A 27,662-nucleotide genomic window follows, 5' to 3' on the forward strand; every position below is an offset into this window, starting at 1 on the left:
TCTTCATGAGAAAAGCTCAGAAAAGCAGTCAGCCACAGGGTCTGTGGCTGTGTGGCAGGGTGGCTGTGTCTGTGGCCTGAGCTCCTCACGGCGCTCAAGCAGGCACCCTGCAGAGCCTGACCCCTGGGCTCACCTCTGACCCAGTTTCGATGGCAAGAATTTCCTGGGAGCCTCTTGGTGGGGCACGTGGCCCAGGACCTCAGGTGACAGTGACTTGCTCAGATAAAGGCCCTGGCAGGGCACCTCTGGGAGGGCTCCCTGTGCCAGTCCACCCCGGCGGGAAGGACAGGGAGGAGGCACAGGGGCTACAAATGCCTGCCAGACCCCAAGCAGTCTCAGGTCCCAGGGCGTTAATTAGCGACCTCATTGCTATGCGGTTCCTGATCCCGTTTACATAAAATGTCCGGGACTCGCCAATCCACAGGGGCAGGAAGGGGAGGCCTGGGTGCCAGGGGCTGGAGTGGGTAGGTGGGGATGATTGTTGCTACTGGGGATGGATTTACTTTTGGGGTAATGGAATATTCTGGAATTTGATAGAGGTGGTCTTTGCAAAACGTTGTGAAGGTACGAAGTACTGAAGAATATACTCTTAAAGGCCGGGCGTGGTGGCTCAAGCCTGTAATCCCAGCACTTTGGGAGGCCGAGGCGGGTGGATCACGAGGTCGAGAGATCGAGACCATCCTGGTCAACATGGTGAAACCCCGTCTCTACTAAAAATACAAAAAATTAGCTGGGCATGGTGGTGCGTGCCTGTAATCCCAGCTACGCAGGAGGCTGAGGCAGGAGACTTGCCTGAACCCAGGAGGCGGAGGTTGCGGTGAGCCGAGATCGCGACATTGCACTCCAGCCTGGGTAACAAGAGTGAAACTCCGTCTCAAAAAAAAAAAAAAAGAATATACTCTTAAAAATGGTTAATTCTGGGTGGATGCGGTGCTCACGCCTGTAATTCCAGCACTGTGGGAGGCCAAGGTGGGCAGGTCATGAGGTCAAGAGATCGAGACCATCCTGGTCAACATGGTGAAACCTCGTCTCTACTAAAAATACAAAAATTTTAGCTGGGCATGGTGGCACATGCCTGTAATCCCAGCTACTCAGGAGGCTGAGGCAGGAGAATTGCCTGAACCCAGGAGGCGGAGGTTGCGGTGAGCCGAGATTGTGCCACTGCACTCCAGCCTGGGTAACAGAGACTCCATCTCAAAAACAAAAAAAAACAAACAAAACCTTAATGAAAAGAAAGTGACCAGGTGACAAAGCCGTTAATGTAGTCCTGGGTTTTTCTGAAACACCGATGAAAGCTGATCTGGCCTCTGGGCCCTCTCCGGCTGCCCAGCTCTGTCTGCCCCAGGCCTTGTCCCCAAGGGTCATTCTGCTGGGGACACCCCTCCTTCCGCTGGCCTGGCTGATGGCTACTTGTATGTTGTTCTTCTGATCATAAAGGTCCCTTCCTCCTGGTCTCATCAAGGCCCCAGGTCCCTGGGTTGAGCCCCTCCACTTGGGCTGGAAGTGGTGTGAGGGACTAGACCGCCAGGGCCTCTAAATGAATGAAGGAGTGAAGGAGTGAGGTGTTCTTTTCTTTTCTTTTGGAGACAGAGTCTCCCTCTTTTACCCAGGCTGGAGTGCAGTGGCACGATCTCGGCTTGCTGCAACCTCCGCCCCACAGCTCTCCTGCCTCAGCCTCCCGAGTGGCTGGGATTACAGGTGTGCGCCACCATGCCTGGCTAATTTCAGTATTTTTAACGGAGACGGGGTTCCGCCATGTTGGCCAAGCTAGTGTCAAACTCCTGACCTCAAGTGATCCACTCGCCTTCGCCTCCCAAAGTGCTGGGATTACAGGCGTGAGCCACCGCGCCTGGCCTGCCACCAGAATTGAAAAAAAAAGCAAACCTCCCTTCTTGGTGATAGTTTATTTATTCCACCTAAAAATTCCCCCAAAGCTCGTGGAGATGATGTCTTCCTGTCACAACAGTCATCAATCCTAATCTCATTTCTGTTCTGAAAAACCACAAAACTCGTCGTTGGAGGGACGGGCGTGCTGACCGGGCTTTGGGGGAGGGTTTATGACGCATCCCATGTGTCACCAGAGGGAAATCCAACGTCCTTTTACGAGGAGGGTCAGGGTCCGTTGCGTTTTGGCCAAAACCACGGCCCCCACCCTGATACAAATCCATCGCCAAGCTGATCTGTGAGTGCTGTGGGTTGCCGCCCAGCTGGGAACGGTGGCCCTGGGTGTTCGAGCCTCATCACACCTGCCAACAGGTGGCCTCCCCGGGGGGAGGGGGGGCTCTTTTGCTCCAGAGGGTCCGCTGGGGCTGGGTTGGGGTCTTCAGTTTCGCCTGCCTGTTGTCTGTGACTGCTGGTGATCCAAAGGGGTGGGTGGGCCTCCGCCTAACGGGCGGTCCCCCCGGAGTTTCTGGTGGGGGCAGAATGTTCAGCTGGCGGGCGCCTTCCGGGTCAGCTGGGCCTCCCTTATCAGTTGGTCCCTGCTGTAGACACTGGATGATTCGTTTTCTGATTGGGTGGAACGAGTCCTTTCCTGTCCCTGTCTCCTGTCTGTGACTTGGAAGAGGCCCCACTCTTCCATGAAGATGGAGGCCCAGGAGTTCTAGTCACTGCTGGGGGAGAAGGGTTCATGCTGAAGTCACATGCCTTTGGTCACCGGGGAACAAATCGCGGCAGCTGGGCCTGGCTGGCTTCGATGTGCTGGAGCCTCTCTCCTCAGGGCAGTCTGACAATCCAGCTTCTGTCACCATTTCTTGTTTGAGTCGGAGTCTTGCCCTGTTGCCCAGGCTGGAGTGCAGTGGCGCAGTCTCTGCTCACTGCAACCTCCACCTCCCGGGTTCAAGTGATTCTCTTGCCTCAGAGTAGCTAGGACTGCAGGCACGTGCCACCACACCTGGCTGTTTTTTGTATTTTTAGTAGAGACGGGGTTTCGCCATGTTGGCCAGGCTGGTCTCGAACTCCTGACCTGAGATGATCCACCCACCTCATCCTCCCACAGTGCTGGGATGACAGTCGCGAGCCCCCTCGCCCTGCTGAGACTTGACATTTGGGAAACACAAATGATAAAACCCTACCACGTCCCTAAATGTCCTAGCCTCCCCAGGGCAATGCTGAGACCCAGAGATGTCCCGTCACAGCCAGTGGCTGCACAGGAAGCTGCAGGCCTATGCCCTGCCTTGCTCTCGACAGGAGCTGCTGGCATAGGACCCTGTCCCACGGGACAAATCTTTCTGCATCGCTGCCCCTCAGCACTAAATACCACCAGGTCCTTCCCATCCATCACTGGAATAACCCAAAATGCACTTCCTTGCTGTTGCAGGTCAAGATGCACTGGACACTTTGACTGAGGCTCAGTTCACTGTGGGTCCGGTTGGCCCAGCCTGGACTCTCAGGCAGGAAGGAGGGCCTGGAGAATGTGCCCTTCTACTCGATGTCTGCTCAGATTGATAGACACAAAGACATCTGAGATTAGAGGGAAACTCGTCAGCAACTCTGCAAACACCGTCCAGCCTTTTCTTTTTTTGGGACAGAGTTTCACTCTTGTCACCCAGGCTGGAATGTAGGGGCGTGTCTTTGGCTCACTGCAACCTCTGCCTCCTGGGTTCACGCAATTCTTCTGCCTCAGCCTCCCAAGTAGCTGGGATTACAGGCACGCACCACCCACCTGGCTAATTTTTGAACTTTTAGTAGAGACAGGGTTTCACCATGTTGACCACGCTGGTCTCGAACTCCTGACCTCAGGTGATCTACTCACCTCAGCCTCCCAGATTGCTGGGATTGCAGGTGTGAGCCACCGAGCCCAGCCTATTTTTGTTTTGTTTTGTTTTGAGACAGAGTCTTGCTCTGTCATCTAGGCTGGAGTGCGATGGCATGATCTTGGCTCACTGCAATCTCCACCTCTCAGGTTTAAGTGACACATATGCCTCAGTCTCCCAAGTAGTTGAGATCACAGGCACTCACCACCACGCCTGGCTAATTTTTGTATTTTTAGTAGAGATGAGGTTTCACCCTGTTGGCCAGGGTGGTCTTGAACTCTTGACCTCAGGTGATCTGCCTGCCTCGGCCTCCCAAAGTGCTGGCATTACAGGCATGAGCCACCACTCCCAGCCCAGCCTTTTCGCTGCTTCTGGAGTCCATCTGACCAGTGACGGGCGTTTGGACCGCATTAGAAAAGTCTTGTCTTTTTTTTTTTCTCCAAGGGAAATTTGCCTCCTGAACAAGAACCCGCTGGTCCAAGCTTTGAATGCAAGTGGCTGCAGCCAGCACACTGGATTTATCTTCCCAAGTGACTTCTGAAACACTCTGACATCCAATCCCCTGTATCTTCCTTTTGCTAGGTCTGCCTGTTTCAGAGCTGGCTTCTGAGCCTCTTCTGTTCCAACCTGGAACAGTGTTGGTGTGTCCCAGCCCGATGCTGGGTCGGGGAAGCATCGAGGTCAGCATCTCTCTCTCTCTCTTTTTTTATTCAGACACAGTCTTGTTCTTGTGGCCCAGGCTGGAATGCCATGGCACTATATCGGCTTACTGCAACCTCCACCTCCCGGGTTCAGGCGATGCTCCTGCCTCAGCCTCCTGAGTAGCTGGGATTGCAGGCGCCTGCCACCACACCCCGCTAATTTTTGTATATTTAGTAGATACAGGGTTTCACCATGTTGGCCAGGCTGGTCTTGAGCTCCTGACCTCGTGATCCACCCATCTCCGCCTCCCGCAGTGCTGGGAATACAAGCGTGAGTCACCGCACCCGGCGAAGGTCAGCATGTCTCATTTCTCGGTGGGACATATTGACTGGGTTTGCCCTGTGGCTTGGTGTCTGAATTAAAGAGGCTTGAGAAGGTCTAGATTTCTGGGGCGTCATTTTGCAATCGTAGGACAAGGATGGTTGGCAGCGGCCCTTCTTGTGAATGGGCTCTGAGCTTCTCAAAGAGCTGGGTGTCACTATGAGCGAGGAGGAGGCGGGTTAAATGCAAAACCACTGGTGTGAATTTTGGATATAAGGTCGGAGGCCAGGAGGTACCCCAGGACGTGACCCTCCTATGGGGGTTGAGTTTCCAGGTCCAGGGCCACGTTCTGGGGGGAAAGGCACAGGAAAGGACGCAGACCCAGCCGGGGTGGCGGTGGGTGTCTGTGGCTCCAACCTGGAGCAGGTGACAAGCAAGAGAAGGGTCTTGAATCTTGTATCCAGCTCTGACCACAGGGGCTGGGAGCAGGAGCGGAGGCCACCGGGGCCTCACAGCCACTCCTGCGTGTGGAAAGGAGTGGCAGTCAAAGATGGGCCCTTTTCTGGAATGCACAAATACTGCATCATTAAAAAAAAAAAATACAATGTTTTCAAGCAGCGAAAAAGGATGCTGGGTTTCAGAGATGAATGGAGGGGCTGGCAGCCTTGGAAGACTGGGATCAGGAGGAGGCAGGGTGAGATCTGGGGCCAGTGGGCGTCCGACAGAGGTTTCCTGGCATCTGGAATCTTCTTCCATGTCCTTCATTATGCTCACGTCACCTCAGGACATGCTAGGGAGGGAGACACACAGGTCAAGTTATTACTGTTTTTTTTTTTTTTTTTTTTTTTTTTAAGATGGGGTTTCACCATGATGGCCAGGCTGGTCTCAAACTCCTGACCTCAGGTGATCCACCCACCTTGGCCTCCCAAAGTGCTAGGATTACAGGCGTGAGCCACTACACCAGGCCCTGTTATTACTGTTAATGTTAAAAGTGCGAAATGCTCTTCCACACGTATGGAAGCTGAAAGAATGATCCCACTCGGTGTGGGTGAGTTCCCAGCAGCAAGAGCGGCACTTACCCTCAGGACTAGGCTCTTGCCACCCACTTTCTAAGTGTGGCTCTGAGGGCCTCCTTCCTGGTGCCCCAGCAGAACAGGCCTGGAGACTGGTACCCTCAGTCAGCCCGGACGGAGGCTTCAACCCATCCATTCACTCACCCTTCCATCCAACAGCACATCTATCCACCCACCCACTCAATCATCCATCCACCCACCCCCCCATCCACCCATTCATCTACCCACTCATCCACTCACCCATCCATCCACCCACCCACTCATCCATACATATATCTGCCCACCCATCCAGCCACTCACCCATCCATCCAGCGAACCCTACAACCACCAACACATCTATCCATTCACCCACCCATTCATCCATCTGCCCACCCATCCAGCCACTCATCCATCTAATCACCCATCCACCCACCCACTCACCCAGCCATCTAACCCACCCATCTGTCATCCATCCGTTCGTCCACTCACCTACCCACTCATCCATTCATCCATCTGCCCATCCATCTACTCACCCATTTATCTACCCCATTTATCCAACCAACCATTCATCTACCCATTCACCCATCCATCTGCCTACCCATTCATCTGTTCATCCACCCATCTTTCCATCCCTCTACCCATCCATTCATCTACCCACCCATCTATCCAAACATCCATCCAACCATCCACCCACCCATCCACCCCATCATCCATCTATCCTCCCATCCGTCCATCCATCCATCCATCCATCCATCCATCCATCCATCCAACCATCCATCCATCCAACCATCCAACCATCCATCCATCCATCCATTCACCCCATCATCCATCTATCCTCCCATCCACCCACTCACTCATCTATCCATCCACCCATCCACTCATCATCCATCCATCCTTCCATCCATCTACTCATCCATCCATTTATCCATCTGTCCATCCATCCATCCATCCATCCATCCACCTATCCATTCATCCATTCACCTGTTGCTCCTTACAATTCCTTCTTTTGTGTTTTTAATCTTTTAAAACATGCTTATTATATCTTCTTCACCTAAGCATCTCCAGGCAGGATCCAGTTCTGCCGTTTGTTGTCTCTGCTGTCTTTTGCTCATGGTGGATGATTTCCTTGTGTTTCCTGTCTGTATATGTGAACTCATCTCCAGATGGGTTCACAGAGCATGGGTTGAGGTGGTCTTTTCAGAAATACATTGAGAACCTGCTTTTACTCAGTGCCCCTGAAGCAGCACTGGTCTGTGACCGTTTTTGATGTTTATTTCTTAGCTTGGAGCTTCCTGGGTCACATGGGTAGTAAGGCATGTGGTCAGGCCATGTCATAGATTTGTATAAGACTGTGGTGGGCCAGGCGCGGTGGCTCACGCCTGTAATCCTAGCACTTTGGGAGGCTGAGGTAGGTGGATCACCTGAGGTCAGGAGTTCAAGACCAGCCTGGCCATCATGGTGAAACCCTATCTTTAAAAAAAAAAAAAAAGCCGGGCGCGGTGGCTCAAGCCTGTAATCCCAGCACTTTGGGAGGCCGAGGTGGGTGGATCACGAGGTCGAGAGTTCGAGACCATCCTGGTCGACATGGTGAAACCCCATCTCTACTAAAAATACAAAAAGTCAGCTAGGCATGGTGGCGTGTGCCTGTAATCCCAGCTACTCAGGAGGCTGAGGCAGGAGAATTGCCTGAACCCAGGAGGCGGAGGTTGCGGTGAGCCGAGATCGCACCATTGCACTCCAGCCTGGGTAACAAGAGCGAAACTCCGTCTCAAAAAAAAAAAAAAAAAAAAAAAAAGGGGCCGGGCGCGGTGGCTCAAGCCTGTAATCCTAGCACTTTGGGAGGCCGAGGCGGGTGGATTACGAGGTCGAGAGATCGAGACCATCCTGGTCAACATGGTGAAACCCCGTCTCTACTAAAAATACAAAAAATTAGCTGGGCGTGGTGGCGCGTGCCTGTAATCCCAGCTACTCAGGAGGCTGAGGCAGGAGAATTGCCTGAACCCAGGAGGCGGAGGTTGCGGTGAGCCGAGATCGCGCCATTGCACTCCAGCCTGGGTAACAAGAGCGAAACTCCGTCTCAAAAAAAAAAAAAAAAAAAAAAAAAAAAGACTGTGTGGTCAAGGATAAATCCCACACATTCTAAAGAAAAGTCTGGGCCGGGCGCAGTGGCTCAAGCCTGTAATCCCAGCACTTTGGGAGGCCGAGGCGGGTGGATCACGAGGTCAAGAGATCGAGACCATCCTGGTCAACATGGTGAAACCCCGTCTCTACTAAAAATACTGAAAATTAGCTGGGCATGGTGGCGTGTGCCTGTAATCCCAGCTACTCAGGAGGCTGAGGCAGGAGAATTGCCTGAACCCAGGAGGCGGAGGTTGCGGTGAGCGGAGATCGCGCCATTGCACCCCAGCCTGGGCAACAAGAGCGAAACTCCGTCTCAAAAAAAAAAAAAAAAAAAAAAAGAAAAGTCTGGCCCTTGCCTGGCTCCTGGGAGTAACCTTGAAAGTCTTGGAGCATCCAGCCGGGACTGTCTTTGTTTACCTGGGGACCTTGGGTCATGCCAGAGAGTCTATGCTAAATGATGTGGTTGGGCTCTGTCCCCACCCAAATCTCATCTTGGATTGCAGTTCCCATAATGCTCACGTGTTGTGGGAGGGACCCAGTGGGAGGTGACTAAATCACGGGCGTGTTTTTTGAAATGGAGTCTCATTCTGTCGCCAGGCTAGAGTGCAGTGGCCACTGCAACTTCTGCCTTCTGGGTTCAAGTGATTCTCCTGCCTCAGCCTCCCAAGTAGCTGGAACTACAGGCACCCGCCACCAAGCCCAGCTAATTTCTTGTATTTTTAGTAGAGATGGGGTTTCACTGTGTTAGCCAGGATGGTCTCAATCTCCTGACCTCGTGATTCACCTGCCTCGGTCTCCCAAAGTGTTGGGATGACAGGCGTGAGCCACTGCGCCCGGCCGAGATCTGATGGTTTTATAAGGGTCTTTTCCCCTTTTTGCTCAGCGCTTCTCTCTCCTGCCGCCCTGTGAAGAGGCGCCTCGTGCCATGATTGTAAGTTTCCAGCGGCCTCCCAGCCATGCAGAACCGTGAGTCAATGAAACCTCTTTTCTCTATAAATTACCCAGTCTTGGGTTTTGCTTCATAGCAGCATGGGAACGGATTAATATACTCACAAGGTGACTTAGGGTGGGACTCGGGCCCCGTGGGACCAGCTTGATCTGTGGAGGGGCTAGAGGCTAAGAGCGGTCATGAAGACGGTCAGCCAGGTGTATATGGTTGACTCTTAATGAACACCCTAGTCACCACAGCACGGGTGAGCTTCTCTAACTAGCAGCACTTTGTGTGTTTGGCCACACAGCCCTGCTGGGAGAAATAAAGGCTGTCCACACAGTCCCGCTGGGAGAGGACACTTGGAAGCTTCCACCCGGTCTCTCCTGGATCCTGCTCTATGCACCTCTTCCTTTTGTTGATTTTTTTTTTTTTTTTTTGAGACAGACTCTCACTCTGTCACTAGGCACCAGGCTGGAGTGCAATGGTGCAATCTCGGCTCACTGCAATCTCTGACTCCTGAGTTCAAGCAATTCTCCTGCCTCAGCCTCCTGAGTACCTGGGACTACAGGCGTGCACCAACATGCCCAGCTAATTTTTGTGTTTTTTTTAGTAGAAACTGGGTTTCACCATGTTGGCCAGGATGGTCTCGATCTCTTGACCTCGTGATCCACCTGCCTCGGCCTCCCAAAGTGCTGGGATTACAGGCATTTAGGCGCCCGGCCTGTTGATTTTTTTTTTTTTTTTTTAACAGAGTCTTGCTCTATTGCCCAGGCTGGAGTGCAGTGGCATGATCTCGGCTCACTGCAATCGCTGCTTCCCAGGTTCAAGCGATTCTTGTGCCTCAGCCTCCTGAGTAACTGGGATTACAGGTGCATGCCACCACACCCAGCTAGTTTTTTAAGTATTTTTATTTATTTTTTTCTTTTGTTATTATTATTTTTTAGAGACAGAGTCTAACTCTGTCACCCAGGCTGGAGTGCAATGGCGCAGTCTCAGCTCACTGCAACCTCTGCCTCCCAGGTTCAAGCAATTTTCCTGCTTCAGCCTCTTGAGTAGCTGGGACTGCAGGTGTGCGCCACCACGCCCAGCTAATTTTGTCTTTTTGCTAGAGATGGAGTTTCACCATGTTGGCCAGGCCAGCCTTGAAATCCTGACCTCAGGTGATCCCCCAGCCTCAGCCTCCCAAAGTGCTGGGATCACAGGCATGAGCCACCGCGCCCAGCCTTTTCCTGATTTTTACCTGTACCCTTCCACCGTAACAAACCATTTCACTGTGATGAACCCTAAGCTAGAAGGCTGTGAGTCCATCTAGCAAACTGTTGCACCTGCGGGGACCCTTGGAAACAACACACAGGGAGGCTTTTCTTTCCTGTTTTTTTTTTCTCTTTTTTGAGACAAAGTGTAGCTCTATTGCCCAGGCTGTGGAGTGCGGAGAGCAGTGGTGCGATCTTGGCTCACCTGGCTAACATATATATATGTATACATTTGAGACCGAGTTTTGCTTTTTTCTCCCAGGCTGGAGCGTAGCGGCACAATCTCGGCTGACCGCAACCTCCACCTCCCAAGTTGAAGCAATTCTCCTTCCTCAGCCTCCCGAGTAGCTGGGACTACAGGAGCCCACCACCACGCCTGGCTAATTTTATTTTTTTTTTTTATTTTTTTTTTTTCTTTTTTTTTTTGTGGGGGTAGAGACAGGGTTTCACCATGTTGGCCATGCTGGTCTCAAACTCGTGACCTCAGGTGATCCACCTGCCTGAGCTCCCAAAGTGCTGGGATTACAGGCGTGAGCCACCAGGCCCAGCCTAAGTTTTGTATTTTTTGTAGGGACAGGGTCTTGCCATGTTGCCCAGGCTGGTCTTAAACTCCTGACCTCAAGTGATCTGCCTGCCTTGGCCTCCCAAAATGCTGGGATTATAGGCCACCGTGCCTGGCCACAGGGTGGCTTTTCCTGGCATCCACAACCAAGTGGAGGTTCTGAGGTAGATTGTGGACAGTCCACCCTTCATGGTGTCACATCCTTCAGGGAGCCTGGCTCTGTGCGAGTTTTTCCTTTAGGGCTGCCCTACTGCAGAGCTCTGGGGCATCATTTGTGTCCTGGTCTATGTCATGGCGCCCCCTGGAGTTGTGCAGGGACGGCCTGACTGGTTAAGGGAACCACACCTCCCTGCCTCCCCCATGCTGTGTCCCCCACTCCCAATAAGTCACAGGGGAGTTTTCCTGGGGTTAGGCTCTCTGCCTGCTTTGTATTCGCTGGCAGCTGATTCGATTTTCTGTCCCTCTAGAGCAGGCGTCCCCAAACTACGCCCGCGGGCCACATGCGGCCCCCTGAGGCCATTTATCCGCCCCCCCGCCGCACTTCAGGAAGGGGCACCTCTTTCATTGGTGGTCAGTGAGAGGAGCACAGTATATGGCAGCCCTCCAACAGTCTGAGGGACAGTGAACTGGCCCCCTGTGTAAAAAGTCTGGGGACGCCTGCTTTAGAGAATCCCAGCCGATACAGGCTCCGTGTAGGAGATCCTGAAAACAGCACCAAGACCCCCCTGCCCCATACCCACCTTGCTTCCTGATCTTCTTCTGTGACTGGAGCAGACCTGTGGAGGACAGATGGAGATGGGGCATTATGTGCCTATTTTGGGGAGCCTGGAAATTTTCCTGTTTTTTGTTTGAATTATTATAATTTTTTTTTTTTTTTTTTTTTTTTTGAGACGGAGTTTCGCTCTTGTTACCCAGGCTGGAGTGCAATGGCGCGATCTCGGCTCACCGCAACCTCCGCCTCCTGGGTTCAGGCAATTCTCCTGCCTCAGCCTCCTGAGTAGCTGGGATTACAGGCACGCGCCACCATGCCCAGCTAATTTTTTGTATTTTTAGTAGAGACGGCGTTTCACCATGTTGACCAGGATGGTCTCGATCTCTCGACCTCGTGATCCACCCGCCTCGGCCTCCCAAAGTGCTGGGATTACAGGCTTGAGCCACCGCGCCCGGCCCCCGAATTATTATAATTTTTAAAAAATACAGGGTCCATTAAAGTTTCCAGGAAAAGAAATTTAAAAATAAAAAATAAAGAGTAATAATACGATACGGGGTTTTGGAGGACGGTGGCTCATGCCCGTTATCCCAGCACTTTGGGAGGCTGACGCGGGTGGATCACCTGAGGTCAAGAGTTTGAGACCAGCCTGGCCAACATGGTGAAACCGCATCTCTACTAAAAATACAAAAGTTATGGGCCGGGCGCGGTGGCTCAAGCCTGTAATCCCAGCACTTTGGGAGGCCGAGGCGGGTGGATCACGAGGTCGAGAGATCGAGACCATCCTGGTCAACATGGTGAAACCCCGTCTCTACTAAAAATACAAAAAAAAAATTAGGTGGGCATGGTGGCGCGTGCCTGTCATCCCAGCTACTTAGGAGGCTGAGGCAGGAGAATTGCTTGAACCCAGGAGGCGGAGGTTGCGGTGAGCCGAGATCGCGCCATTGCACTCCAGCCTGGGTAACAAGAGCAAAACTCTGTCTCAAAAAAAAAAAAAAAAAAAAAAAAAAAATTAGTTAGGTGTGGTGGCAGGCGCCTGTAGTCCCAGCTACTTGGGAGGCTGAGGCAGGAGAATTGCTTGAACCTGGGAGGTAGAGGTTGCAGTGAGCGGGATAGTGCCATTACACTCCAGTCCCTGGGTGACAAGAGTGAAACTCTGTCTCAAAATAAGTAAATAAATAAATAAAAGATACAGGGTTTGTTATGTTGCCCAGGCTGGAGTGCCGTGGCAGGATGGTGGCTCACTGTAGCTTGCAACTCCAGGGCTCAAGTGAGCCTCCCATCTGAGCCTCCCAAGTAGCTGGGACTCCAGGTACACACCATCATGCCTGGCTAATTTTTAAATTGTTTGTAGGGCCGGGCGCGGTGGCTCAAGCCTGTAATCCCAGCACTTTGGGAGGCCAAGGCGGGCGGATCACGAGGTTGAGAGATCGAGACCATCCTGGTCAACATGGTGAAACCCCGTCTCTACTGAAAATACAAAAAATTAGCTGGGCATGGTGGCACATGCCTGTAATCCCAGCTACTCAGGAGGCTGAGGCAGGAGAATTGCCTGAACCCAGGAGGCGGAGGTTGCGGTGAGCCGAGATCGTGCCATTGCACTCCAGCCTGGGTAACAAGAGCGAAACTCCGTCTCAAAAAAAAAAAAAAAAAAATTGTTTGTAAAGATGGGGTCTCACTGTGTTGCCCAAGCTGGTCTCAAACTCCTGGCCTCAAATGGTCCTCCTGCTTTGGCCTCCCAGAGTGCTGGGATTATAGGCGTGAACCACAGTGTCCATTCTTGGGCATTTTCTGCTTGTTGGTGGAGGCTGTGAGCCCTGTGAGGACCAGCACGGCTGTCTCGGGTAGAAAACAGGTCAGCGTGCACCTGCTGCATAACAAATGAGCCTGAGCAGATGGTTTTGAGGAGCTTGGCCAAAGTCTTTCATTAACACAAAGTGAAACCAATCATATTGCTGAGGGTCTGCTGGACTTGGGGAGTCTGAGTCTACCTGCTGGCACTTGGACACAGGTCACCTTTCATCATTATGATAACATTGAGATTACAATAATATGAGAACAATCATGATAAGTTTTTTTTTTTTTTTTTTTTTTTTTTTGAGACAGGGTCTTGCTCTGTTGCCCAGGCTGGAGTGCGATCACAGCTCGCTGCAGCCTTGACCTCCTGGTCTCCAGCCATCCGCCTGCCTCAGCCTTCTGAGTAGCTGGGACCACAGGTGTACATCACCATACCTGGATAATTTTTTTTTTTTTTTTTTTTTGAGACGGAGTCTCACTCTTTTGCCAGGCTGGAATGCAGTGGTGCGATCTCGGCTCACTGAAACCTCCACCTCCTGGGTTCTAGCAATTCTGCCTCAGCCTCCTGAGTACCTGGGACTACAGGCATGCACCATCATGCCCAGTTAATTTTTTTTTTTTTTTTTTTTTTTGAAACAGAGTCTCGCACTGTCACCCAGGCTGTAGTACAGTGGTGCAATCTCAGCTCACTGCAATCTCCACCTCCTGGGCTCAAGCAATTCTCCTGCCTCAGTCTCAGGATTAGCTGGGACTACAGGCACACCACCACCACACCCAGCTAATTTTTTTTGTATTTTTAGTAGAGACGGGGTTTCACCATGTTGGCCAGGATGGTCTCGATCTCCTGACCTCGTGATCTGCCAGCCTTGGCCTCCCAAAATGCTGGGATTACAGACGTAAGCAACCTCGTCTGGCTTTTTTTTTTTTTTTTTTGAGATGGAGTTTTACTCTTGTTGTCCAGGCTGGAGTGCAATGGCACAATCTCGGCTCACTGCATCCTCTGCCTCTCCGGTTCAAGCGATTCTCCTGCCTCAGCCTCCCAAGTAGCTGGGATTACAGGCATGTGCCACCATGCCCAGCTAGTTTTGTGTCTTTAGTAGAGATGGGGTTCTCCATGTTGGTCGGGCTGGTCTCAAACTCCCGACCTCAAGCGATCTGCCTGCCTTGGCCTCCCAAAGTGTTGAGATTAAAGGTGTGAGCCACCATACCCGGCCAATTTTGTATTTTTAGTAGAGACGGGGTTTCACCATATTGGCCAGGATGGTCTCCATCTCTTGACCTCATGATCCACCCGCCTCAGCCTCCCCAAGTGCTGAGATTACAGGCGTGAGCCACCGTGCCCGGTCCATACCTAGATAATTTTTATTTTTATGTTATTTATTTGAGAAGGAGTCTCACTTCTTTGTCACGGAGTGCAGCGGCATGACCTTGGCTCACTGCAACGTCTGTCTCCCGGGTTCAAGCAAATCTCCGGCCTCAGCCTCCCAAGTAGTTGGGATGGGATTACAGATGTGCGACACCACGCCCAGCTAATTTTTGTATTTTTAGTAGAGATGAGAGTTCGCCATGCTGGCCTGGCTGGTCTCGAACTACTGACCTCATGTGATTCGCCCGCCTCAGCCTCCCAAAGTGCTGGGATTATAGGTGTGAGCCACCGTGCCCTGGCCACTTAGTTCCATTTTCTGTTCCTGAATGAGGTCCCTCCCTCCTCCCCAGCCTCTCACGGCTGCCAGCTCTCCACTCCGGTCCCCTGCGTACCTACCTGTTTTCCATTGGGGCCTCCTCTGGCTTCTCTTCACACCTGGGCAGCAGGAACTCCGGCTGGGGCCTTGCGCTGTGGACAGAGAGAACGAGGTGACAAGGGTGACTGGCTGGGCCAGGCCAAGGGGCTCTTGGTTGCCACCAGCTTCTCTGATTTCCTGTCCCTGGGACCTGTTTTCTGAACCAGTGAGATGTTCCTCATCTTTGCTATTTGACAAAACTTCTGGGACCGAGACTCTGTCTTATTTGCCTCTGTTTCCCTACCTAGCATGATAAAGCCTGTTTTTTGTTTTGTTTTGTGAGACAGGGTCTTGCTCTGTGGCCCAGGTTGGAGTGCAGCGGTGCAGTCATGGCTCACTGCAGCCTCAACTTCCTGGGATCAAGCAATCTCCCCGATTCAGTCTCCCCCCACGTAGCTGAACTCCAGGCGCATGCCACCACGACTGGCTAATTTTGTTTTTTTTTGAGATGGAGTCTTGCTCTGTCGCCTAGGCTTGAGTGCAGTGGTGCGATCTCGGCTCACTGCAGCCTCCACCTCCCGGGTTCAAGTGATTCTCTTGCCTCAGCCTCCCAAGTAGTTGGGCCTACAGGCATGCACCACCACCCCCGGCTAATTTTTGTATTTTTGGTAGAGATGGGGTTATGCCGTGTTGCCCAGGCTGGTCCCAAACTCCTGACCTCAGGGGATCCTCCTGTCCTGGCCTCCCAAAGTGCTGGGATTACAGGCGTGAGCTCCTGAGCCCGGCCTGACTCGTATGCTTTGTGGAGCCTGAAGTACGTGCTCGTTCTTTCTGCCAAGGGTCCGTCATCTTCCACAATAACCTCCAAGGCGGTTGTTAGCTTTTTATTTGCATAATGTCACTCTGTAGCTAAATGTGGGAGCCGGGATTTGAATGCAGGTCTGAGTTTAAAGTCCTTGGCAGAAGGCAGCATCCTGAGCCCTGCCAGGGACAATGGTCCCTGCTCAGTGGAAGTCTCCGGGTTGCCCTAACTGAGAGTCAGGCTCAGCCCCGCTGCCCCAACCCAGCCCCAGCAGAGTCCCCTCGGCACACACCTCTCCCTCCTGGCCTTCAGTCTTTCCTCTTCGTATCTGAAAGAAAGAAAAAGACATCAGACGCAACTTTCCTTTCCCCTGAGATATACTTTCTGGGGGAATTCCCTTCCCTTTTCCTTTTTCTTTATTTTCTTTATTTTTTTGAGACAGAGTCTCACTCTGTCACCCAGGCTGGAGTGCAGTGGTGCTATCTTGGCTCACTGCAACCTCCGCCTCCCAGATTCAAGCAATTCTCTGCCTCAGCTTCCCGGAGTAGTTGGCGTGCGCCACCATGCCTGGATATTTTTTTTTTTTTTTTTTTTTTTTTGTATTTTCTGTAAAGATGGGGTTTCATCATCTTGGCCAGGCTGATCTTGAACTCCTGACCTGATGATCCACCCACCAAGGTCTCCTAAAGTGCTGGGATTACAGGTGTGAGCCAATGTACCCGGCATTCCCTTCCCTTATCAAGAGGAGAAACAAGCTGTCTTTTTTCTATCGTTTCTCTTTTGTTTTCAGAGAGGATCTCATTCTGTCATAGTCCAGATTGGAGTGCAGTGGTGCGATCTCACTTGCAGTCTCCAACTCCTGGGCCCAAGCAATCCTCTGGCCTCAGCTTCCCAAAGGGCTGGGATTAAAGGTGTGAGCCACCACACCTGGCCCATAGATGCATTTTTGATTATAAATGTTTGTGTCGGCTGGGCATGGTGGCTCGGACCTCTAATCCCAGAAATTTGGGAGGCAGAGGTGGGCAGATCACCTGAGCTCAGGAGTTCGAGACCAGCCTGGGCAGCACAGTAAAACCCTATATCTAGTAAAAATACAAAAATTAGCCAGGCATGGTGACAGGCGCCTGTAATCCCAGCTACTTCGGAGGCTGAGGCAGGAGAATTGCTTGAACCTGGAAAGTGGAGGATATGGTGAGAGGAGACCAAGCCATTGCACTCCAGCCTGGGTGACAGAGCGAGACTTCATCTCAAAAAACAACAACAACAAAGACAGATCGGGCTCGGTGGCTCACGCCTGTCATCCCAGCACTTTGGGAGGCTGAGGCAGGTGGATCACCTGAGGTCAGGAGTTCGAGACCAGTCGTTAGAGACCAGACTGGCCAATGTAGTGAAACCCCGTCTCTACTAAAAATACAAAAAAAGTAGCTGGGCGTGGTGGCATGCACCTGTAGTGCCAGCTCCTCCAGAGGCTGAGGCAGGAGAATGGCTTGAACCCGGAGGCAGAGGTTGCAATGAGCCGAGATAGCGCCACTGCACTCCAGCCTGGGCGACAGAGTGAGACTCCATCTCAAAAAAGAAAAAAATTATTCAGCCATGAAAATGAAGGAAATTCTGACACCGGCTACAGGGTGGATGCACCTTGATACACCTTGAGGACATCACACTCAAGGTGATGAGACGTCAGACACAAAAAAACAAATACCGTGTGGTTCCACCCCTAGGAGGTCCCTAGAACCTGGGGACTGAGTGTTTCACGGGGACAGAGTTTCAGTTTGAGAAGATAAGGTTCTGGAGAGGGCCAGGCACAGTAGCTCATGCCTGTAATCCCAGCACTTTGGGAGGTTGGGGTAGGTGGATCACCTAAGGTCAGGAGTTCGAGACCAGCATGGCCAACATGGTGAAACCCTGTCTACTAAAAATACAAAAATTACCCGGGCGTGGTGGTGGGTGCCTGTAATCCCAGCTACTTGGGAAGCTGAGGCAGGAGAATCGCTTGAACATGGGAGGCAGAGGTTACAGTGAGCTGAGATGGTATCACTACACTTTAGCCTGGGCAACAGAACAAGACTCCATCTAAAAAAATAAAAAAAAAAGCTGGGCGCGGTGGCTCAAGCTTGTAATCCCAGCACTTTGGGAGGCCAAGGCGGGTGGATCACAAGGTCAAGAGATCGAGACCATCCTGGTCAACATGGTGAAACCCCATCTCTACCAAAAATACAAAAAATTAGCCGGGCATGGTGGTGCCTGCCTGTAATCCCAGCTACTCAGGAGGTTGAGGCAGGAGAATTGCCTGAACCCAGGAGGCAGAGGTTGCGGTGAGCCGAGATCTCGCCATTGCACTCCAGCCTGGGTAACAAGAGCAAAACTCCGTCTCAAAAAAAAAAAAAAAAAAAAAAAAAAAGTTCCAGAGTAGATGGTGGTAATGGCTGCACAAAATACGAATATGCTTAATGTCACTGAAATGTGTTAGGATGGTTAGGATGGCAACTTCTATGTTATGTGTATTTTACATTTTAAAAAAACGGTTGTCTAAGAAGACGTTTGCAACATGAACCTATGGGGAAGTGTTAATGATGTGACTCCGTGAGAAAAGAACACGACTTGATGCTGTTCATCCTTTCCTTCCCCAAGCTCCAGGTGGTCCCTGAGGGGCTCCAGGAAAGAAAATGGGTGTGTTCTAGTGCCCCCGTTCCAAGTCTATGTTTCCCCTTTTTGCTGGCTCCTGGCAGCCAGGGGGACCAGGTTGGTGGGAGGGATGGGGGTGATATGGTTTGGGTGTGTCTCCACCCAAAACTTTTTTTTTTTTTTTGAGACGGAGTCTTGCTCTGTCGCCAGGCTGGAATGCAGTGGCGCGATCTTGGGTCACTTCAACCTCTCCCTCCTGGGTTCAAGCAACTCCCCTGCCTCAGCCTCCTGAGTAGCTGGGATAGCAAGCACCGGCCACGACACCAGGCTAATTTTTTTGTCTTTTAGTAGACACCGGGTTGCACCACGTTGGTTAGGATGGTCTGGCTCTCCTGACCTCGTGATCTACCCGCCTCAGCCTCCCAAAGTGCCGGGATTAGAGGCGCTAGCCACCGCACGGGGCCTTCCACCCAAATCTTATCTTGAATTGTATCCCCCGCAATTCCCCCGTGTTGTGGGCGGGACCTGGCGGGAGGTTATTGAATCGTGGGGGGCGGGTCTTCCTTGTGCTAGTCCCGTGATAGTGAGTAAGTCTCACGAGAGCTGATGGCTTTATAAAGGGGCATTTCCGGTTCCAAGATTCCCTCTCTTGTCGGCCGCCCTGCGTGACGTGCCTTTTGCCTTCCGCTATGATTGTGAAGCCTCCCCAGCCACGTGGAATTGTGAGTACATTAAACCTCTTGTAAAATGCCCAGTCTTAGGTCTTTATCAGCAGCCCGAGAACGGACGAATATGGCGGGGAGGGGTGTGGGGCTACTCACTGCAAGACGCAGTCTGGGATCTGGACGTGTTCCATGGGGATGAGTTGTTCCAGGTCTTCCAAGCTGTGCACGTACTGGATCTTGTTGATGAACTTGACGCTGGCAGTGGGAGAAGGAGGGAGAGGTCTGAAACGCAGCCTGTGGGTTGGGGGTGGGGGTTACCTAGGTCCAGACGGAGCCGTGGTGACAGGGATGCCCGCAGGACCTCACTCCAGGATGCCCCAGTGCAGAAGGCCTCATCTTCCTCCCGCCCAATGCCAGCCTAATTCTCCTGCCTCTGTGGGCGGGGTGGAGACCCCTGCTCTGCCCCGAAGCCCTTACAAGCAGGGCGGTGCACCTGACATGGGTCCCTGCAGTGACGATCTGGTTGGAAGGAAGTCAGGAGGGGAGGAGATGCTCTGGGGCTCTAGGCTGTTTACCCGTCATCTCTAAAAGTTGCTCTCTGTGTTAATTTTTCCCGAGAATGCTTTCTCTCTGTGTCACTGCGCAGGACGCCATAGCCAATACTTAGTTGGGCACAGGTATAGGGCACCTGCGGCTGCCGATTGACTCTTTGTTGTTTCTTTTTATTTTTTTGAGAGGGAGTCCTGCTCCTGTTGCCCAGGCTGGAGTGCAATGGAGCAATCTCGGCTCATCGCAACCTCCGCCTCCCGGGTTCAAGTGATTCTCCTGCCTCAGCCTCCCGAGTAGCTGGGACTACAGGCACCCGCTACCACGCCCGGCTAATTTTTTATATTTTTAGTAGAGACGGTGTTTCACTATGTCGTTCAGGCTAGACCTCAGGCGATCCACCGGCCTCTGCCTCCCAAAGTGCTGGGATTACAGGCATGAGCCACCGTGCCCGGCCTGTTTGTTTTTTTCTTGAGACAGAGTCTCGCTCTGTCACCCAGGCTGGAGTGCAGTAATGCAGTCTCAGCTCTCTGCAACCTCCCCTTCCCGGGATCAAGTGATTTTCCTTGCCTCAGCCTCCGGAATAGCTGGGATTACAGGCATACACCACCACTCCCAGCTCATTTTGTATCTTTAGTGGAGATGGAGTTTCTTTTTTTTTTTTTTTGAGACGGAGTTTCCCTCTTGTTACCCAGGCTGGAGTGCAATGGCGCGATCTCAGCTCACCGCAACCTCCGCCTCCTGGGTTCAGGCAATTCTCCTGCCTCAGCCTCCTGAGTAGCTGGGATTACAGGCACGCGCCACCATGCTCAGCTAATTTTTTTTGTATTTTCAGTAGAGACGGGGTTTCACCATGATGACCAGGGTGGTCTCGATCTCTTGACCTCGTGATCCACCCGCCTCGGCCTCCCAAAGCGCTGGGATTACAGGCGTGAGCCACCGCGCCCGGCGGAGATGGAGTTTCACCATGTTGGCCAGACTGGTCTCAAAGTCCTGACCTCAAGTGATCTGCATGCCTCAACCTCTCAAAGTGCTGGGATTAACAGGTGTGACCCACCACGCCCGGCCTCATCCCATGTTTGCCAGGCTGGTCTTGAACTCCTGACCTCAAGTGATCTGCCTGTTTTGGCCTCCCAAAATGCTAGGATTACAGGCGTGAGTCACCACACCCGGCCGTATTTTTTTTTTGTAGAGACAGGGTCTCGCTGTGTTGCCCAGGCTGGTCTTGTACCCCTGGGCTCAAGCGACCCTCTCCTCTTGATCTTCCAAACTGTTGGGATTACAGGCGTGAGCCATGGCGCCTGGCGAAGAGTGACAGAATTATTGGGTTGGTGCAAAAGGCATTGTGGTTTTTGTAATGAAAAGTATGGCAAGAACCTCAGTTACTTTTGTACCGTCCTAATAGCTACACGAAAGGCAAAGGTAATCTGTGCTACTGAATTCTGCAATATAGAGGAGAAAATGCAATACTCTTTTTTTTTTTTTTTTTTTTTGAGACGGAGTTTCGCTCTTGTTACCCAGGCTGGAGTGCAATGGCACGATCTCAGCTCACCGCAACCTCCGCCTCCTGGGTTCAGGCAATTCTCCTGCCTCAGCCTCCTGAGTAGCTGGGACTACAGGCACGCGCCACCATGCCCAGCTAATTTTTTGTATTTCTGGTAGAGACGGGGTTTCACCATGTTGACCAGGATGGTCTCGATCTCTTGACCTCGTGATCCACCCGCCTCGGCCTCCCAAAGTGCTGGGATTACAGGCTTGAGCCACTGTGCCCGGCCGGAAAATGCAATACTCTTAAACTGAAATGCGTGTTTACCATTTTGCCTGCGTGATTCATTATTAGCTCGAATGATCCATAATTAACGTATTCCTCATCTGATTTCACTAATATGTAAATAAGCTCCTTCAGCGTACTTGGGAGTCCTTGAGAACAGCATGTTGAAAGTCTCTTCCTTGAAAATCATGCCTGGTACGAATGTGTACTGTCATTCAAAGGAAAGTGAAGCCCTTGTCTTTCACCCGTCCCAGATTTTTAACTGGGAACCTGAAAATTAGGCATCTTTATTTAATTCAATGTTTTGTGTTAGAGTAAATTAAATTTGTATGACATTTTATTGGATTGAATAGAGCATTTAACTTGCCTTTTTTTTTTTTTTTTTTTTTTTAAAGATGGAGCCTTACCCTGTTGCCCAGGCTGGAATGTAGTGGAGCAGTCTCAGCTCACTGCAACCTCTGCCTCCGGGTTCAATCAATTCCCCTGCCTCAGCCTCCTGAGTAACTGGGACTACAGGCACGTGCCACCACGCCTGGCTAGATTTTGTATTTTTCGTAGAGACGGGTTTTACCCTGTTGGTCAGGGTGGTCTTGAACTGCTGATCTCATGATCTGCCCGCCTTGGCCTTCCAAAGTGCTGAGATTACAGGCCTGAGCCACTGCGCCTGGCCTTTAACATGCCTAATTTTATTTCACTTGATCTGTTTTACTCTATGCTTAACATAGTAACTATATAATATGCATAGTTTCAAATTTGTTAGTATCAATTAGTCATATTATTTATCTATACATATGTATATCTATTTTATTTTTAGAGACAAGGTCTTGCTCTGTTTCCCAGGCTGGAGTGCAGTGGAGTGACATAGCTCACTGCAGCCTTGACCTCTTGGCTCAAGTGATCCTCCTGCCTCAGCCTTCTGAGTAGCCGGGATTACAGGTATGAGCCACTGTACCTGGCTTTGTGTAATTTAAAACTGTTTAAAGGCTGGGTGCAGTGGCTCGAACCTGTAATCCCAGCACTTTGGGAAGCCGAGGTGGGTGGATCACCTGAGATCGGGAGTTCGAGACCAGCCTGACCAACATGGAGAAAACCCCATCTCTATTAAAAATACAAAATTAGCTGGGCGTGGTGGCGCATGCCTGTAATCCCAGCTACGTGGGAGGCTGAGGCAGGAGAATCGCTTGAGCCTGGGAGGCAGAGGTTTTGGTGAGCTGAGATCGTGCCACTGCACTCCAGCCTGGGCAACAAGAGCGAAACTCTGTCTCAAAAATAAATAAGTAAATAAAACCGTTTAAAGCAATAATATGTGATTAATATGTGCTATCATAGAGAAGCTGGAACATGCAGATCAAACATGCACGTGCACACACCCATGAATGCACACACATGCACACACGCACACATAGATGTACACAGAAATGCATGCATGCATGCACACACAGGTGCGTGTGCACACAGACTCACACAGACACACACACACACACACACACACTCGGGCTACTGGCCTTAGGGTGCAGCCTCCCATCTCACCTGATGAAAGGGCGGGAGATGGCCAGCACGGTCCGAATGAACCACGAGGGGTGGACGATGATCAAGGACTTCAGGTTTTTCCGCAATCTGCATGGGGCCGCAAAGGAAGCGAGATGGGCTCCTGGGGCGAGCCCTGGGGAGGGCGGAGTTGGGTGGGGGCGGGGGAGCCACAAGCAAGCATTCTGCTCATTCCACATGTGGTCTCCAGGCACCTGTTAGATCCCCGTCCCCATCCAAGACCTGGGGGTCCCGTGGCAGGATAAAGACACACCCTTGGAGTCCCTCAGACCCTAAGGTGGATGAGGTAGGTAGAGACCCCATGGAGGACGTGAAGCAGATGGGTAGTTATTTGAGCAGCTGAGATTGTATTTTCACCACCTAATGCCCAAGGAGGGACCAGCCTGTCCTTAGGGCCTCCTTCCACTAAGCTGGGTGCAAGGATGGATTGCCTGGGTCAATTGTTATTTTTTGTTTGTTTTTATTTGAGATGGAGTCTCACTTTGTCACCAGGCTGGAGGGCAGTGACATGATCTTGGCTCATTCCAACCTCCGCCTCCCAGGTTCAAGTGGTTCTCCTGCCTCAGCCTTCCAAGTAGCTGGGACTACAGGCTTACGCCACCAGGCCTGGCTATTTTTTTTTTTTTTTTTGCATTTTTAGTAGAGACAGGGTTTCACTGTGTTGGCCAGGATAGTCTTGATCTCCTGACCTCGTGATCCGCCCACCTTGGCCTCCCAAAGGGCTAGGATTACAGGCGTGAGGCACTGAGCCCGGCCTGGCTGGGTCAATTTTAACATCACTCTGTGGCTATTCACGATAACCCAGAGGTGGAAGCAGCCCGTGTCCATAAACAGATAAATAGAATGGAGAAACCAAATGTGGCATGTCCATACAATGGAATATTATGGAGCCAGGAAAAGGAGGCTGGCTCTGACCCAGGCATCAATGTGGACGCACCCTGAGGACACCATACTTAGTGAGAAAAGCCAGGCACAAAGGACAAATCCTGTGTGTTTCCAGACCTAGGAGTCCCTAGAGTCATCAGATTCACAGAGATGGAAAGTAGGATGGGGTGGTGGTGCCAGGGCCTGGGGAGAAGGAATAGGGAGTGAGCATTTCATGGGGACAGAGTCTGGCTCTGTCGCCCAGGCGGGAGTGCAGTGGTGTGATCTCAGCTCACTGTAACCTCCTCCCTCTGGGTTCCAGCGATTCTCCTGCCTCAGCTTCCCAGGCATCTGGGATTACAGGCATGTACCACCATGCCCAGCTAATTTTTGTATTTTTCAAGTATAGATGGGATTTCACTATATGTTGGCCAGGCTGGTCTTCAACTCCCAGCCTCAGGTGATCTGCCCACCTCATCCTCCCAGAATGCTGGGATTCCAGGCATGAGCCCCTGCGCCCGGCCCCCTGTGTGGTTTTCACGACCCCACCGGCATGTCCTGAGGCATCCCCCACCTCCGATCGATCATCTGGTAGCACTTCTTCAGCCAGCCGATGCCAGGCATCCTCCGCCGGGGCGTGGCGCCGTTCAGGTACACGATCATGTAGTCCTCGGCCACCAGGAGCTCCAAGCTGCTGATGACATACCTGCTCCCGGGGCACAGAAGGCAGGGACCCAATGTGGGGGGGGGCAGTGTCAGGACACCTGTGGTACCCACCCTGCCTACCTCCACCCCTGCCCCAGCTGGGCCAGCCCCACCGGTCCAGGCATTGTCTCCTGTCCTGGCGGACTGCAGGGGGCATTGGGCCTAGACGATCCCAGCACACCCCACGTGAGTGCCAGCGGGTACCCTCATAGGGTGGTTACCTTTTTGTTGAGTCTTTTTTTTTTTTTTGAAATGGAGTTTCGCTCATTGCCCAGGCTGGAGTGCAGTGGCGCCATCTCAGCTCACCGCAACCTCCGCCTCCTGGGTTCAAGTGGTTCTCCTGCCTCAGCCTCCCGAGTGGCTGGGATTACAGGCATGCACCACTACGCCCGGCTAATTTTGTATTTTCAGTAGAGATGTGGGTCAGTCACCTCAAGTCACCCACCCACCTCAGCCTTCCAGTGTGCTGACCACCCCAACAAACATGGAGAAACCCATCTCTACTAAAAAATACAACAGTAGCTGGGCATGGTGGTGGGCGTCTGTAGTCCCAGCTACTTGGGAGGCTGAGGCAGGAGAATCGCTTGAGCCTGGGAGGCAGAGGTTGCGGTGAGCCGAGATTGTGCCATTGCACTCCAGCCTGGGCGACAGAGCAAAACTCTGGCAAAACTCTGTCTCAAAAAGAAAAAAAACAACTTTTTTTCAGAAGGATTACAGGCGTGAGCCACCATGCTCGGCTTTTTTTTTTTTTTTTCTGAGGCAGGGTCTCACTCTGTCTCCCAGGCTGGAGTGCAGTGGCGCCGTCTCAGCTCACTGCCATCTCTGCCTCCCACGTTCAAGCAGTTCTCCCGCCTCAGCCTCCTGAGTAGCTGGGACCACAGGTGCCCAAGACTATGCCTGGCTAAGTTTTTGTATTTTCAGTAGAGATGGGGTTTCACCATGTTGGCCAGGCTGGTCTCAAATTCCCGAGCTCAAGCGATCCTCCCACCTCAGCCTCCCAAAGTGCTGGGATTACAGGCGTGAGCCACCGGGCCAGGCCTGAGGCTGGAAATGTTACTCTTATCAAGTAACATTGATAAGAGTTGTCATGATGATGGGCTCTGCCTATCAGCTCTTGGCTGCTGTGTGTATATCTCCTGTATCTGTCATAACAAAACGACACCTGTGTGTCTTTGGGCAGGTCACTCAAGCTCTCTGTAGTCCCATGCCTGGAGCTACAGGTGTGTGCCACCACACCCAGCTCATTTTTGTATTTTTTGTAGAGATGGGGTTTCACTATATTGCCCAGGCTGGTCTCAGACTCCTGGCCTTAAGCAGTCCTCCTAACCTGGCCCGTCCTGCGGGTCCTTACCCGTAGAATGGGAGGCAATGGTATCTACCCTATAGCGTTATGGTCAGGGTGGGGTGTGACAGCAGATGGGAAGCCCTCAGCTCGTAGAGTAAGTGCTCAATAAATGATAGACAAGAGGAACAGAAGGAGGGGAGGGAGAAAGGAAGAGACAGGAAGGGGAGAAGGAAGAGGAGGAGGAGAGGGAGGCAGGGGAGGGGGAGGAGGAAGGGCATGGGGAAGGAGAGGAGGAGGGAGAGGGGGAAGAGAGGGAGGCAGAGGAGGAGGGGCAGGGAAGGTGGAGGAGGAGAAAGTGAAAGAAGGGAGGAAGGGGAGGAGCAGGGAGGAGGAGGGGGAAGGAGGAGGATCAGGAGGAGGAAGGGGAAGGGGAAGAGGAGGAAGGGCGAGGGAGGGGGAAAAGGAGGTGGAGGAAGGGGAGGGGGAGGAGGAGAAAGAGGAGGGGGAGGGGGAGGAAGAAGGAGGAGCAAGGGGAGGAAGAGAAAGGAGGGGGAGGGGGAGGAAGTTGGGGGGAGGAGGAAGAGGAGGAGGAGGGGAGGAGGAGGAAGTGGTGAGGAGGAGGAGAGGAGGAGGAGGAGGAAGTGGTGAGGAGGAGGAAGGGGAGGAGGAGGGGGAAGGGGAGGAGGAGGGGGAAAACCGGTGGTCCAGAAGGAAGGCCACTGTGAGCCTGGGGCCAGCAGGGACAGATCCAGGTCTGTGGCCGCCACGCCCTTCCCTGGTGCCAGGCAGGCTTCCTGGAGCCACAGACGGTGCAGTCCTGGCAGCCTGGTGCCCCTGTGTCCAGGGAAGCATCAGGACTGGTCCGAGGCTGCCCGGCGCGGGCGGACACTCACAGGAAGAGGTTCTCCATGATGTAGTGGTAGTCGGGGAGGCTGCTGTCCGGGAGGAAACAGGCCGCGAAGACGATGATGGCGTTGAGGCCTTCGCCGTAGTACCCTGCGGTGGGGGGCGGCCGGTCAGCAGCGTGGGACCCCTCCCCCAGCCCTCAGCCACCTCGCACGTGCCACCAACCACGTCCCGGTGCCCACGTGCTCTGGAGGGGGTGGCTTTGAGCCACAGCAGCCAGCAACCCCTTCAGTGGGGAGCCACAGCGACCATCAGGGACCCCCACCCCCGCCTGCCCGGCCGTGCACGCCTTGCCCACAGCCCGTCTGCCCCAAGCGGGTTGAAGGCTTGACATCCCCGTGCGTGCGATGGAGACCAAGATGCAGAGAGGGGCACTGCCAAGCCTCCCGCAGCCCCGGGGGCCGGTCTCACCTCCGTGGGTGACCACCTTCATGTAAGGCCGGATCATGTGCAGGTCTATGCGGTGCTCCTGCTCCCCAATAATCACCGTCCGCCACAGACGCCCGTTGGCAGCACTGCCGTCCTCCGTTGCTCCGTCCCCAAATAGATCCGCGCTGTCCCCGGGCATGTTCTTGGCGGTGGCCACGGGGGTGTCATCTAGAAGCAGGCGGGGGACAGCCGCATGGACGGCCCAGTACAGACAGCTCCCGCCCTCCCGCTCAGCCTTCTGTCCCCTCTCCCGGCTGTGCACCTGGCTGCCCTGCTGACCCATTTCCTCTACTACTCTCTCTTCAAGGCCTGGCTCACATGCCCCCTCCTCTGCTGTGTTGTTCCATAGCAGGATAGGAGGGGTGCCGGGAGGCGGGCCCATCTGCCATTCGCCCCTGCAACTTTTTTTTTTCTTTTTTGAGACAGGGTCTCTGTCTGTCACCCAGGCTGGAACGCAGTGGTGCTGTCTGAGCTCACTGCATCCTCCACTTCCCGGCTTCCAGCAATTCTCCTGCCTCAGCCTCCCAAGTAGCTGAGACTACAGTCATGCGCCACCACACCCAGCTAATTTTTGTATTTTTAGTAGAGACGGGGTTTCACCATGTTGGCCAGGCTGGTCTCAAACTCCTGACCTCGTGATCCGCCCACCTCG

General features: G+C 52.7%; 1 protein-coding gene across 2 annotated transcripts in view; it reads right to left on the reverse strand.

Moving 5' to 3' along the window:
* Positions 1-5,148: 5,148 nt before the first annotated feature.
* Positions 5,149-27,662, reverse strand: part of ATCAY (ATCAY kinesin light chain interacting caytaxin) — a 46,250-nt gene continuing 23,736 nt past the window's right edge. The window contains exons 5-13 of one of the 2 annotated variants that reach the window (XM_039466063.2): positions 26,993-27,178; positions 26,569-26,671; positions 24,260-24,391; positions 22,804-22,890; positions 19,113-19,211; positions 15,959-15,994; positions 14,906-14,977; positions 11,378-11,413; positions 5,149-5,508 (exon numbers count right to left, since the gene is read on the reverse strand). In XM_039466063.2, the coding sequence (XP_039321997.1) occupies positions 5,499-5,508; positions 11,378-11,413; positions 14,906-14,977; positions 15,959-15,994; positions 19,113-19,211; positions 22,804-22,890; positions 24,260-24,391; positions 26,569-26,671; positions 26,993-27,178 (761 nt within the window). In that variant the 3' untranslated portion in view covers positions 5,149-5,498. Of the gene's footprint in view, positions 5,509-11,208; positions 11,414-14,905; positions 14,978-15,958; positions 15,995-19,112; positions 19,212-22,803; positions 22,891-24,259; positions 24,392-26,568; positions 26,672-26,992; positions 27,179-27,662 lie in introns of those variants that run through there. The other variant, XM_074384796.1, reaches the window with a different exon arrangement.

Source organism: Saimiri boliviensis, chromosome 14, assembly GCF_048565385.1.
Source record: "Saimiri boliviensis isolate mSaiBol1 chromosome 14, mSaiBol1.pri, whole genome shotgun sequence".
NCBI lineage: Eukaryota > Metazoa > Chordata > Mammalia > Primates > Cebidae > Saimiri > Saimiri boliviensis.